This window comes from Myxocyprinus asiaticus, chromosome 37 (assembly GCF_019703515.2).
Source record: "Myxocyprinus asiaticus isolate MX2 ecotype Aquarium Trade chromosome 37, UBuf_Myxa_2, whole genome shotgun sequence".
Lineage (NCBI taxonomy): Eukaryota > Metazoa > Chordata > Actinopteri > Cypriniformes > Catostomidae > Myxocyprinus > Myxocyprinus asiaticus.
The window spans coordinates 24540419-24555817 of record NC_059380.1 but is presented as its reverse complement, the minus strand read 5'-3'; the positions used below and the strand labels follow the sequence as shown (position 1 = coordinate 24555817).

Below are 15399 nucleotides of genomic sequence, written 5' to 3'. Positions count from 1 at the left end.
CTACCCGCTGAAATGGCCGGGACCTTGTCTCGGCTCCTCAGCATAAAACCTGAATGAGTGGTTGCATACCAGCTCCTTTTATACCCATATGTCCGGGGGAGTGGTATGCAAATACCACTCGCCAATTTTCATTGGCCTTTTATCAAAGACCAGAGGTGTCTCGGGCTCCCAAGAGTGACCCCTAGTGTCACTACATCGACACAATGTCTCGTTCCCTCCATCAGGGAACGGAGGTTACGCAAGTAACCAGGACGTTTTCCAAAATGAGATTTCTTTTTTTTTGTAAGAGACATTCGTCATGAGAGAATTGCAAGGGATAATTCATCCACAAATGAAAATTCTGTCATCATTAAAGGAATAGTTCACCCAAAAATGATAATCTGTCATAAAACTTAATATTGAAAACATAAAAAAATATTGATCTGTTTCTCACCCACACCCATCATATCGCTTCTGAAGATATAGATTTAACCACTGGAGTTTTATGGATTACTTTTATGCTGCCTTCATGTGCTTTTTGGAGCTTAAAAATGTTGGTACCCATTCACTTGCATTGTGAAGATCTACAGAGCTGAATTATTCTTCTAAACTCTTTGTTTGTGTTCAGCAGAAGAAAGTCATACATATCTTGGAAGGCACGAGGGTGAGTACATGAGAGATTTTTCATTTTTGGGTGAACTATTCCTGCATGACGTGCTTTCTTTCGTAAAAAACAAAAAAGGAAATTCTCATATTTGGGGTTGTCAATCACTGACATTTTGCCTAACATCTCCTTTTGCTTTCTATGGAGGAAAGACAGTCATGTGGGTTTGGAACAATTTGAAGGTGAGTGAATGATAGCATAATTTTAATTTTAACATGAACTATAACATTAAGTTGTCCTCTAGTCAAAAAGAAAGGAAAGAGAAATAAAAATGCTTATCAATTTTCTCATCTTTCAATAATAGGCAAATACCTTGTGTGCAAACTTATTGATGCCGATGAGGAAGATGAACTGGGCCATGAAGAGGCTGCAGCACAGGTTCTTGTGGATCGTAGTTCTGGTGTTCTGGATGTCTCGGAAGAACCAGAAGGTGAAGATACACATGGATAGACAGATAAGGGAGATAACCATTCCAAGCTGCGTTATCCTCGTCAGAACATTATAGTGCGCAATCAACTGCACAAAACAGAGCAGGAACAGGTTTTTAAAACTTCTTAAAAGCAAATTTTTAATTCTGCTTTACTAACAATGTTATGTTTACACAGGCACTGGCAGCTGTGTCAAGCAATGAAACAATGCACAATGTGTGCCTTAAAGGAATATTCTGGGTTCAATACAAGTTAAGCTCAATCAACAGCATTTTTGGCATAATATTGATAACCACAAAAATTAATTTGACTGGCCTCTCCTTTTCTTTAAAAAAAGTGAAAATCTGGGCACCAGTGAGGCACTTACAATGGAAATGAATGGGTCCAATTTTTGAACGTTAAAATACTCACTGTTTCAAAAGTATAGCCACAAGACATAAACAATGTGTGTAAACATGATTTTTGTGTGATAAAATCACTTACTAACCTTTTCTGTATAAAGATATAGCCAATTTTACAACTTTGTGGCCATTATGATGTAATGTCAACAAACCATAAAGCCCTAAATGACTGTAAAAATGATGATTTAAACAACTTTACAGCTCAAATAATTCATGAGTTTTAATATTGTAAGAGCCTCACTGTAACCTCGATTATTGTATTATTATTATTTTTTTAAAGAAAAGAGCAATGAGTCGAAATCAATTTTTGTGGTAATCAACACGGTGTTTTGGTGCCACGTAAACAAACAAACAAACAACCCCCCCCCCAACACCCCCCCGAAGATTTCATAATATTTTGAGAATAAAGTCAAAATTTCAAGATTAAAGTCATAGCATTAAGAGATTAAAGTCATAATTTATTTTAGAATAAAGTCAAAATTTCGAGAATAAAGTCGTGCCATTACAAGATTAGTAATATTTTGAGAATGAAGTCAAAATGACCAGAAACAGCATGTCATTATCACAATGATAAAACGAAGAGCCAGCAGCTTCATCAATGCAATAAATGGATGTGGATGATTTAGTTAAATCATACTTAAGGATTTAACAACAAAGAAATCCTTTTTTTTTTTGTTTTGTTTTTTTTTTTTAAAATTTGGAATGCCCAATTCCCAATGCACTCTAAGTCCTCATGGTGGCGTAGTGACTCAATCTGGGTGGCAGAGGACGAATCTCAGTTGGTCTCCGCGTCTGAGACCATCAACCCACACATCTTATCATGTGGCTTGTTGAGTGCGTTACCACGGAGACATAGCGCGTGTGGAGGCTTCACGCCATCCACTGCGGCATCCACGCACTACTCGCCATGTGCCCCACCGAGAGCAAACCACATTACAGTGACCACGAGGAGGTTACCCCATGTGACTCTACCCTCCCTAGCAACCGGGCCAATTTGGTTGCTTAGGAGACCTGGCTGGAGTCAAAGAAATCCTTTTTCATCTTTTGGCACATCAGCACAAAGTTATTACTGGGATCCAGACACTGCAGCGGTTATGAATTGAATTTATTCTGGAGAAAGAACCAACAAGAACAAACACAGACACATATGCAATGTAGCTGCATGTGTCTCTCTCTCGAACCGGCCTCTCCGGCTGCCCTTTTTCTCGCTCTCCCGCTAATCAGCTGATTCAGTGCCAGCTGTGCTCCATCATAGCCCGGCCACGCCCTCCTCCTCATCACACTCCTCCCCCGCCCGATTCAGGCCGGGGCGCCACCGGTCTGACTAACTCCCCCCCATCCCTGGAGGGGAGACGCTGCCCTTCCGGCCGTTCTGTCAGCCGGTGGTCCATCCCACTTCCTGCAAACCGGGGGGAGAGATGAGGGGAGGCGTGGGGAGAGGGAAAGGGCAAGTGGAGATAGAGAGAAAGAGAGAAAGAAGAGAGAGGAGAGAGAGAGAAGAACTTGCTCGCCGGCTCCCAGACGCGCTTTCGCCCGGTCCTCAACCATTCCTCCACCCTCTGGTGGATGCCAGCTCGCTCCTCCCCTGGCGGATGGCAGAGAGTCCTCCAGCCCCTGGCGGACAGAACCGCTCCTCCCGTTCTCGGCAGACGGCTGCAGTTCCTCCGGCTCTCAGCGGCTGGTAGCGACCCCTCCGTCCCCAGGCAGACAGCCGCGGCTGCTCCCCTGGAGGATGGCAGTGGTGAGGACTCCACGATAGCGCATCCGCATCCCTCCTCCCTACCGGGTTTCGGCACCACTGTAACAGGTACAGGATGGGCACGGAGGAGGTGAGAACTGGCTGAACAGTAAACATAAAGTTTAATGATAAAACTCAATATAAAACAAATGTTAACAAACACAGACACATATGCAATGCAGCCGCGTGCGTCTCTCTCTCTATCTCTCTAATCGTCCACTAAGCAAATCTGTTCAATAAAAACATATCTTTCTGTTGCCATTACAATTATGCTTATCAAAGAAGCCCAATAAAACATAATGTATTTTGTGTCATGTAAATTTAGATCTATCTTTAGACCTAATTTACACCTATCACATGGCGTGCACAGACTGCGGAGACTGCCTATTGATTTCAATGTAATTTTTTCAACACTTTTTTATCCTCTGAAACCGTGTACAATAGATTTACAATTATCAAAATATATTAATATAATTTATTACATGTCCCTTTGTATCTGATAAACTGTGAAAGATGCGAGAACAATACGTGTAGTTGCACTTAATGGGTTTAAGAGCGGTTTATAGCTCTAGTTAATTTACAAGCGTTTTTACATGCTACTTAGATAACAATGCTTTTGGGAAACGTGCTGTAGTAAGTACAATTAAAGTGCTACTAATGTTCAACTTAGAGCTTCGGGAAACCCAGCCCAAGCATCAGCCACGCCCAGCGGGACTATGCAAATGTCTGTCTGGTTCTTTCTCCAGAATAAATTCAATTCATAACCACTGCAGTGTCTGGATCCCAATAAAAACTTTGTGCTGATGTGCCAAAAGATGAAAAAGGATTTCTTTGTTGCTAAATCCTAAACTAAAGTATGATTTAACTAAATCATCTACAACCATTTCTTGCACTGATGAAGCTGCTGGCTCATCGTCTGGCTCAAACATGCTGTTTCTGGTAATTTTGACATTATTGTCAAAATATTAAGACTTTAATCTCATAATGCTACGACTTTATTCGTGTAATTTTGACTTTATTCTCAAAATATTATCACTTTAATCTTGTAGCGCTATGACTTCATTCTCATAATTTTGACTTTATTCTCAAAATATTACAACTTTAATCTTGTAATTTTGAATTTATTCTCAAAATATTATGACTTTATTCTCAAAATAGATGTATTTATTTATTTATTTTTATGTGGCACTAAAATGCCGTTGTATTACGCCACAAATGCTGATGATTGAGCTTAACTTGTACTGAACCCAGAATATTCCTTTAAGTAGACAATATAATTTACAGGATTGACCCTACTATCTATTTACTCTTTCTCAAGTCATGTTATTCTGTCATTTATGATTTAACCAACGATCATATTTTGAACCATATCTACCTAACCTTGAAAGCTGAAATTTAAAATGATTTTAAGCTGAAATGGTTCTTTGTGTTGGTGTTTATGATTCATGACTTGGTTGGTTCTTAAAGGAACCCTTTAGCACCCGAAAAATTCTGCTACAGTTACAAGCTGAAGAACCCTTATCTGATGCCCTCTAGAACCATATTCCTTTAGTCCTGTGTTTAGTTGTGTAATTTTTTGTGTTATTTGTGTAATCTCCATGACCCAGAATGAGAAAGATGAGAACAAGAAATGAGAAAAACAAAATATTGTAATTTTAGTTGTTATTAGATTTCAAGCTGTGGTGGAAAATGTGGCTCAGAACATCTGTCTGGTTCATGGACTTTTATTGAATTAAGAAGAAACATATCCTGAAGATCCTCAGATTCAACATACAGTAGATCACTTCATTGACTCACAACAGCCTGCGGATTTATTTTATCTTTAGTCATTATTCTGAGGGTGGCAGTGTTTTTGATTTTGTAAAAATGATGCAAGCTAAAGGCAATCTTCTTGAGCCCCAACAGATTTTCAAAAGCTGACTGTAGTATCTTCTTACAAAGAAAGGTAAAGGAACTATGTTTAAAATGCATGTCTTCTTTTTAAAAAGAGATGCTGTTTGTAATATCTTTCATCCAAAACGTCCCTGAAAACAATCTTTTAAATATTAGAGTTTTAACAAGAATGCACTCATTTGTATTTTTATTTCTTCTTTTATATCATCTATCTTACACTTTAATATCAGAATCAGAATCAGAATGAGCTTTATTGCCAAGTATGCTTACACATACAAGGAATTTGTCTTGGTGACAGGAGCTTCCAGTGTACAACAATACAAAAACAATACAAAAACAGCAGCAAGACATAGATAATAATAAAAAATAAAAAATAAAATCTAATTATACACATACGTACAGACACACACATACATACATACACACATACACATGAGTAGTGCAAATCTAATACAATCTGTTATGTACAGTGTAAATATAGCTGGGATGATGGTGTTGAAAGCCGAACTGAATTCCACAAAAAGGATCCTTGCATATGTCCGTGATCTGTCCAGATGTTGCACAAAAAATCACAACAGTGTCATTTATATAGCTATTGTCACGTCTAGATGTGTTTTTGTTCATGTTTTGTGTAAGTATTTACTGTTTCCATGCCATGTTTGTTCCTTGTCATGTGATTTCCTGTTCCCTCATGTGATCTTGTCATGTGTTTCCCTTGTTCAGTCTTGTTTTCATTGGTTCATTGTTTGATTACTTTGTTATCAGTTCTAGTTTGTCATTGGTTATAGTTCATTTGGTCTTGTTATCTTGTTTATAGTTTAGTCATGTGATTGGTTGTCTTGTTTACTTGTTCACCATGTCCTTGTATTTAAGCCCTCATGTTTGCCATTGTCTGATGTCAGGTGTTGTGTTAATGTAACTTTGTTGTTTTGGCCAGGCCTATGTCAAGCCAGGCCTATGTCAAGCCAGGCCTATGTCAAGCCAGGCCTATGTCAAGCCAGGCCTATGTCAAGCCAGGTCTATGTCAAGCCAAGTTTATGTTTAGTCAAGTTTATGTTTCACGTTTGTAGTCAGGGTTTTTTGGATTACACAATTGTAAATTAAACTGCACTTGGGTTCATCACATCATCGTCATCATATCTTCGTTTACCACATCGTTACAGAATACCTGACCACCAACCATGAACCCAGCGGTCCGGATCCTGTGCCTACGTCAGGGGAATCGATCCCTGGAGGAATATGTGGGGGACTTCTGCACTTTGGCCAGTGAGGTGGACTTTAATGAGGTCACCCTCAAAGACTGCTTCCGGTTCGGATTAAGTGAGCCAGTTTCCTCCCTGATGCCTAGTGGTTGCAGTTCCCTCAGCCTCACTCGGTATATCGACCTTGCCCTACAGTTCATTGGTTCTACGTTCACTGTTTAGGGCCTTGGCCCCCTTAAAATGGCAGCAGAGACCGCATGGCCCTTTGTTCTATGATCAAAAGGAGAGACATTGAACTCAGTTTCCCAGGATCCTTCACAAATTCACAACTGGATGTGAAGTCCCGCCCATGGACCCAGTCTCAAATGCCATTGGTCGAACGGCCTATGACCGATGACGTCATCTCGTCAACAAAACCCGCGGACAGATGAAGTTCGGCCTCTCTGTGCTAAGCTCTGCCTGGCTGTTGAGGGACATCTGTACTGTGCACGTACTGAAGGAGTTTTCCCTCCGTTTGGACTGAGAACAAACAGACCACGTTTTTCTAACCTCACCATTTGGCCATGGTAGAGTAAGATTAACTTAGCTTTGTTCAAGTCTTATAGTATACTTATATCAACCGGTTCAGTTTCATTGTAAAGCAACAGTGAATTTATTTTGAAAAACGGAAAGGCGACCAGTTTCCCTTCTCCCTCTTTTTCATTCAACGTTGACTACTTTCTGCATTCTTCTCCATCGCTGGATCCGAAGAATAAAGCAGAGACGCGTCTTTTCGCTGACGAGCGTAAGACAAGGAACCATCCAGACCGTTTCTCCTGACCGCTCAATGCAACAGGAATTCCAACGGACAACCCTACTGAAATCACACAGGATTTCCCAAGTAAGGCTGGATATCTGGGCAGATTTAGTTTAGAAACTGTGATTTTTCTTGTGAATCTAAATCGTATTTTTGATTCTAAATGCTGATGTTTTGAGTATATTTGTATGTTAAACTCTGCTCGCTGCTTCGAGTTGGGAGATTTGTTTTAGTTTCTTTTGGGGTTACGTTTGTTTTGAGTGATTTGAACTAGTAATTCAGTCCCGCTGTTACGAGCGGTTACCCTTAACTAAACTGCATGCATTTTTCCTCTCTCTCTCGCTCTCATTCTCTCTCTCTCACTGATATTCATTGAGTGAGCGGCGCCTCGGTTTGTGTTCGACTCAGGCTGGTGAACCAAATTCTCCCGCCTGTTTCGTCAGTTCCTTTGTGTGTCCGCTCATTTCCACCCGCACGTGGTATCAGCTCCATTTTGGATTTAACCCTCCATTTTGAACCTGATCCTCCATTTTGATTCCTTTGTTACCACACCTGGACACACACACACACACACACACAAACACACACACACTAGCATATAGCTTCACTGTTAGTTTAGGATTTCCTTGATTTTATTTTTGGATTATATTAGGATAGTATTGGCTGTGTTCACTACTGCTTGATTATAATAAATCTTTTTATATTATAATAAGTACTCCTGTTTGTCTTTTTGTTTGAATATTGTGTTGAAGCTAACCTCTGCCACGTGAAGAACTCCCAAGTTACCTCAGAGTACTATTATGTTATTGGTGTTAGAAACTAACTGTAACTAGATTACTATTAGATTTGTATACCAATAATTTAACTAGTTTTTCCCTTTTTTGATTATTTTGATTAACAATTAAGATACTCAACCTACAGGGTAAATTTTATTTTATGAGACTCAATCAGTAACTTGCTATCATTTTTCTCTTTTCAAAGAGTGGTGCCCTGAGAATAGAGTTTAATTAATTAAATTCTATTTAATTACTATTTAGTTATTTAATTGTTATTTGATTATTCCATAATTAATAACAATTAATTATTGATTATTTCTGATAGTAAAACTGATATAAACAACCAGTAGCACCTACAAGTGTGGGGGAGGCAGATGCCGTCATTGTCGACGAGCCAACGCCCATGCTTGCCATGGCCAACGAGCCTACGCCCACGCCTGCCATGGTCAACGAGCTAGAAGCCTCATTCGTCCCAGAGCCTGCGTTGCCAGCCTCGTCCGTCCCAGAGCCTGTGATGCCAATTTCGGCCTCCCAGAGGAGGAGGAGGAGAAAGGTTTTCGTTTCCAAGTCTCTGCCCATGTACACGACCATGGAGGTCGTTTCCAAGTCTCAGCCCATGTTCACGACCACAGAGGTTGTTTCCGAGTCTCTGCCCATGTACACGACCACGGAGGTCGTACCCGAGTCTCTGCCCATGCCCACGACCATGGAGGTCGTACCCGAGTCTCTGCCCATGTACACGACCACAGAGGTCGTTCCCGAGTCACTGCCCATGCCCATGACCATGGAGGTCGTACCCGAGTCTCTGTCTACGCCCACGACCATAGAGGTCGCTCCCAAGACTCGGCTAATGTTCACGACCACTGAAGGTTTCTCCCAGTCATCCAGGACTCTTAGTCTCGAGCCTACCATGGCTCCGCCTGCCACGGCTTCATCCCTTGAGGCTCTCATAGCTCCACCTTCCACGATTTTGCTCCACGTCATGGCCGCCAAGCCAGAGTTCCATGTAATGGCCGCCAAGCCAGAGTTCCACGTAATGGCCGCCACGCCAGAGTCAGCTCCAGGCCATGTCGCAGCCACGCCAGAGTCAGCTCCAGGCCATGTCGCAGCCACGCCAGAGTCAGCTCCAGGCCATGTCGCAGCCACGCCAGAGTCAGCTCCAGGCCATGTCGCAGCCACGCCAGAGTCAGCTCCAGGCCATGTCGCAGCCACGCCAGAGTCAGCCTGCTCCGTGCCATGTCGCAGCCACGCCAGAGTCAGCCTGCTCCGTGCCATGTCGCAGCCACGCCAGAGTCAGCCTGCTCCACGCCATGTCGCAGCTACGGCAGATTTTTTTAATGTGATGAACTACACCTGTGGTTACTTTCTTAGCCATGGACCCCTGTGTGAACATGTTTGAACTGACTGAACTGGTTTGAATCATCAGTTGATTAAAAGTAACTGCTTGTCTATTCATATTTTATTATCAAATGCACTGACATTCAGACAAATGGGGCTTAAATGTGCACTCAGTAACTTTTTGCTCGAGTCATCTTGGACTTACAATGACACCTAGTGGTGTGGATGCAGCATCATTCAAAATCAGTAGTTTTCAGTTACAGATGACAAGAATGATTGTAAGCAGTGGAGACTTACATTGGCCTGAGCTGAGGACATGAGGATAGCAAAGTGTGTCAGGTGATTACAAGAACAGGCAGTGTGTGTGGCGTTCACATGGGTTCGTTTACACCCGTCCAAACTCCAGTGTCCCTCCAGTGTCATGCTCTGGGAATACTCCCAGAATGCACACTTTGTTTCATCACGGACAGGGTCTATTTCCTGTATGAAAAAGTAAAACTCAGTCAATACATACAGTACACTACATGGACTTCCAAACACCACACCCATGTGGGCTTTTTGAATGTTTCATTTTAAAACCATGGGCATTAAAGGAATAGTTCACCCAAAAATTAAATGTTCTCATCATTTACTCACCCTCATGCCATCCCAGATGTTTATGACTTTCCTTCTTCTGCAGAACACAATCAAAGATTTTTAGAAGAATATCTCAGCTCTGTAGGTCCACAAAATGCAAGTGAATGGTGACCAAAACATTGAAGCTCCAAAAAGCACATAAAGGCAGCATAACAGTAATCCATATAACACCAGTGTTTTAATCAATGTCTTCTGAAGCGATCCAATCAGTTTTGGGTGAGAACAGACCAAAATGTAACTCCTTTTCAGCTCTTTACATTTCCTAGCACCATCTAGCGATCTGTGCATGCGTCAAGCACTAGTAAGTGTAATCAAGCTTGAAATGGGTTGAGAAGACATGGGTTAAACTATTGGAGTCATATGGATTACTTTTATGCTGACTTAATTTGTTTTTTGGAGCTTCAAAGTTTTTGTCACCATTCACTTGCATTTTATGGACCAACAGAGCTGCAATATTCTTCCTAAAATATTTGTTTGTGTTCTGCAGAAGAAATAAAGTCATACACATCTGGGATGGAATGAGGGTGAGTAAGTTATGAAATAATTTTCATTTTTGGGTGAACTATTTCTTTAAAAGGGAGCTGATCCTTCTAAACATCTTCTATTCTGGGAAGGTTTTACACAAAATTTGGAACATGGCTACAAGAATATGCTCCTATTTAGACACAAGAGCATCTGTGTGGTACTGATGTTGGGCGATTGGGCTCACAGTCAGCATTCCAATTAATCCCAAAGGTGTTCAGTGGGGTTTAGGTCTGAGTTTTGTGCAAACTAATCAAATTCTTGCACACCAGACTCAGTAAACCATTTTTATAGACCTCGCGTTGTGCACAGGGGCATTGTCATTCTGGAATAGAAAAGGTCCTTCCGGAAACTGTTGCCACAAAGTTGAAAGCATGCAATTCTATGGAATGCCATTATATTTATAGTCTTCACTGTAATTACTTGATTAGCTAAACTTGTTAATTCAAATAGGCTGTCCACATAGTTTTGGCCATAAAGTGTATGAGAATGACATTCACAGCCACAGTTATTTCAGCTGAAGCACAGATGGAACAAACAGTCACACTGTACCTCTGTGTGTTTGAGAGTGAAGGTCACATTGCTCAGGGTGAATGTCTTTGGGTTACTGATGACAGCAGCTAATACTGGTGAATTAACTGTAATTTCACCAGCTGCAGCATATCGAGAGTAGTCAGTGACACCAGGGTCATCAGTGGGCTTCAGAAGACCCCCAATACTGTTATAGATGAGAAATACAATGGAGGTGCTCCCTAACAGCAGAGGGAAAACAAAATAGGAATATACTTACATCATTTAGCAGATTTGATTTCAGTTAGACAATGAAGATTCATGAAATTATTTTTACTAACTATTTTCCCTTTCATCATTTGCGTTCTTAGGAGTCAATGAAATAAAGTTTCCTTGCATGTTGGCTGAAACTGGATGCTTGTGCGCTTGGTGGGGTTCAAATGTGAATAGTTTCATTTCTAGAAATTATTAAACACATAGAAATTAGATAGCAGTGTAGTCAGAATAGTAGGAATAGTTGAACAGTAGGACTAGTTGAAGGGATAGTTCACCCAAGAATGACAATTCTGTCATTATTTACTCGTTAATCCAATCCAGAATACTGCTAGAGCTTTGGTAAATTGGAAGATTTGAGTGAATAATAATTTACAATGACGTCTGTTCCTCATTTAAAGCTTTCATGTGATTTCAGAAGATTTGGTCAATTTGGACTACTTGTATGGGGCTATTTTTATTTTATTTTTTTGGATCTTGACAGCTATGGTCACTATGAATTTTCATTGTACTGAAAAGAGCAGCATTAAAATTCTTCAAAATAATCCATTTATATTTTTATGGGAAAAAAACAACAACAGCATACAGAGTTGGAATGATATGAGAAATTATATATATTTACATAATTTTCATTTTTAGGTGAGCTTTTCCCTTTAGAGTCATAAAATAAAGAATCATAGTGGGTTATGTGATGTTAAGCCTCAAACGATCTCACCTACATCACCAGCGTCCACCTGCATCTGCACAGAGTACGTGTATGCTGCAGACAGGGCTAGCGTTTGCTTCTCTGCTGTATGAAGCAGTGTGGTAAGATAATACTTCCTTAAATCCTCCTTTATTCTGTCCCATTCCACTTTTTCATTACTCTCCACCAAATTATTCACACTAAAAACCAAATCCTGCCAGGAAACAACAAAAACATTAGCATGCATTTATTTTAGCTAACAACATGTAACATCTGTAATCACACATTCTGTAATTAGTTAGATACCTAAAGAATCCGTTACATTTATGACATCTGTCATTAATTTAAGGTTGATGTGTGGAATTTTTCAGCAACATTGACTCCAATGATGTGAGTTTGAGGTGAGACTATCTATTTGTTCAAGCAATGGCAGATGGGATGAGTATTCAAAAAAGTTCTTTGAAAACGGTTTAGTTTTTCAGTTCCATTTGATGAAGGTAGCTAGTGGTGCAGATGTTACACATGTCGGCCTTAATATTATAAGGTTAAAATTTATTTTAATCAGCCTTAATATTAATAGGTTAAATTTAACTTTTAAATTTACCTGTGGCAAAAAAGGGTTTTAATGTTTGTGAGGCCTGAATAAGAAGACGGTTTATAAATGCTGCTATCTGTATAAGCTGAAACTCTCAGTTTTAGTGGTTAATGTTCATGATGCAGCTTGAAGTGATCGGCCAATACAGTATTTGCACCTGGCTGAGTAAACGACCAACATTTGGCCATTTTGAGAATAAGCATTGCGTCTGATTGACAGATTTGGGTAATTATGTTGGCTTGATGAAGCCAGCATACTGTTATTCTAAAAACTTGCTTTAGGGTTTTTTCAAAATCTCTAAACAATGACCAAATTTCTGACTATATCTCCACCTACAGCTTTCAAGCTACATCCACCAAACTTGGCAAAGACCTTGAGACTGTTCTGGAATAGTGTGCAAAGTCTTTTTTTTTTTTTAACTAATCAGACTTACGGTTTTCACACAGCAGATTATAAAATATCTGAAAACTTAAATAGTTTAGGCTAGGACACAGCACAGGTATCAAACACAGGGCACGTCGATGCGGTTCAGGTGGCAGACAGGACACACAAAGTTACCAAGGTTTTTCCCTTCTTTAAGAATGAACAACGCTAGAGTAAATAATTGTAACACAGTTCAATGGAAAAGAGGAGGCGAGAACCGGCTTAGAATATAAATAATATTTTAATAATAAACTGAACCAAAAAGACAAACACACACAGGTGTCGGACAGCTGTCCGTAACTCTCTCTCTGTTGCACTGCCGTCTCCAGTCGGCCCTATCCCTTTCAGGCTTAATCAGCCTAATTAGGGGCCGTGTGTGCGGAATCACGACCTGGCCCTTCCCTCCGCCCTGCCACATTCCTCCCCCGTTCTCTCAGGCCGGGGAGCCCCCGGCATGATGTACATCCCCCCTCCCCCTCTTTCCGTGGGGGGGGGGCGTGCCTTCCGCCCCGTCTGCCGGCAGGTCATCCCCATCTACCTGGATCAGGGAGGGGACAAGGAGAGGGAAACAAACAAAAAAAATGTTCAAAAATTAACACAAACATTTAAAAAGAGAGGAAAAAGGCCAACACAGAGCAGCAGCGGAAGAGAGAGAGAGGAGAGAGAGAGAGAAAAAAAAATTCACTTGCCGGTTCTCCGATACGCCGTAGTTGGGTCCTCGGCCACTTCTCCACCCTCTAGTGGATGACAGCCACACCTCCCTGGGTGGATCGGAGGCAGTCCTCCGGCCCCTGGCGGACGGAATGCCCCGCTGCGTTTTTTGGTGGACGGTAGGGGTCTCCCCCGCCCCTGGCAGTGGTAACCGCTCCAGGCGGTTGGTTGGGAGCCCCTCCTCCCCTGGTGGTCGGCGGCCTTTCCTCTGCTTTCAGGCGGCCAGGCTCCTCCGTCCCCCGGCGGAAGGCAGCGGCTGCTCCTTTGGGGTGGATGGTAGTGGCGAGAACTCTACTACGGTACATCCCTCCTCCTTTCCAGGTTTCAGCACCAGTGTAACACAGTTCAATGGAAAGGAGGAGGTGAGAACCGGCTTAACAATATAAATAATATTTCAATAATAAACTGAACCAAAAAGACAAACACACACAGGTGTCGGACAGCTGTCTCAAGCTTAATCAGCCTAATTAGGGGCCGGGTGTGCGGAATCACGACCCGGCCCCGCCCTCCGCCCTGCCACATTAATCTATGATCTTTGATAATGATTTGGGTCGAATTTAATGGAAAATTTGCGAGTTGCGCACCATGGCACGGCAGAAATTTGAACAGCCTCCGGAGTTGTAGCTGGGCACCGCTGACAGACACCGAGTGGCGACAGCGATGTGCATACCTTTATTGAAAACAGTTGTTTGTTTATCTATCTATCTATCTATCGACCTACCTACCTACCTACCTGTCTGTCTGTCTATCTGTCTATCTATTCTGTCTATCTGTCTATCTATTCTGTCTGTTGTCTATCTATTCTGTCTGTCATCTATCTATCTATCTAACTATCTATCTATCTATCTATTTATCTGCCTGCCTGCCTGCCTAGTCTGCCTGCCTGCCTGCCTAGTCTGCCTGCCTAGTCTGCCTGCCTAGTCTGCCTGCCTGCCTGCCTAGTCTACCTAGTCTGCTTGTCTGCCTAGTCTGCCTGTCTAGTCTGTCTAGTCTGTTTGTCTGTCTAGTCTGTCTGTCTGTCGTCTATCTGACTGTCTGTCTGAATATCTGACCATCTGTCTGACTATCTGACCGTCTGTCTGAATATCTGACCATCTGTCTGACTATCTGACCATCTGTCTGAATATCTGACCATCTTTCTGACTATCTAGCAAGCTAGCTGTGTGTCTTATTGTAATGTTTGAATAACCATCCAGATTAAAGTGTTTACAAGTAGTTTAAACTTACAGACAAGGCTTTGTCAATACAGCATAAATGTTTTTCTTGACAAATTTGACCTATCTAGTTCCAAATAATGGTTCCAGTTCCACCTCAAAGATTTAAGGTGGGCATAGGACTCTCAATGTGGCTGTCTATATATATAGGCTATCTCTGCATTATATCAACCATCAGCCACTCTGTTGGTATGTGCATCAGCCATTAAAAATCCACATCATTTGACCACTAGTTTAAACTGAGGTTAATTATAATTTGCAGCCATGTTTCTCTCTCAAATCATGCACTACACTGTATACTACCTTGATAGTTTCATTTATGTGTTCCTCATGTTGTTCAAGCTCATCTGCAGCACTCAGTTTACAACTGGCCATAGCCTCGATGTATGATATGAGTTGAACTGGAGAGAGGTCAGCTGATGTTTGATGTCTTATCTCCCTCAGGCGCTCTGGAGTTGACAGATTAATCATCTACAGCCAAGAGAGAGCAAAATAGATTTAATACCCTCACAAAGACTGAATGTGATGCAATGTTAATGACAGAATTGTAAGACTATCCATAACAAGAAAATACAGAAACAGTGCAGACACAACACACATCTAACATACTTATGT

The 15399-nt window shown here is 41.4% G+C and overlaps 1 protein-coding gene across 3 annotated transcripts in view; it reads right to left on the bottom strand.

Annotated features, from left to right (window-relative positions):
• The window catches only part of LOC127428170 (adhesion G protein-coupled receptor L4-like), a 60847-nt gene that overhangs the window by 15868 nt on the left and 29580 nt on the right, over positions 1-15399 (bottom strand). For all 3 annotated transcript variants that reach the window (XM_051676328.1, XM_051676329.1, XM_051676330.1), the window contains 6 exons: positions 15088-15255; positions 11872-12055; positions 11225-11341; positions 10926-11125; positions 9513-9695; positions 956-1159 (listed from right to left, as the gene is read on the bottom strand). In XM_051676328.1, the coding sequence (XP_051532288.1) occupies positions 956-1159; positions 9513-9695; positions 10926-11125; positions 11225-11341; positions 11872-12055; positions 15088-15255 (1056 nt within the window). The remainder of the gene's footprint in view (positions 1-955; positions 1160-9512; positions 9696-10925; positions 11126-11224; positions 11342-11871; positions 12056-15087; positions 15256-15399) is intronic.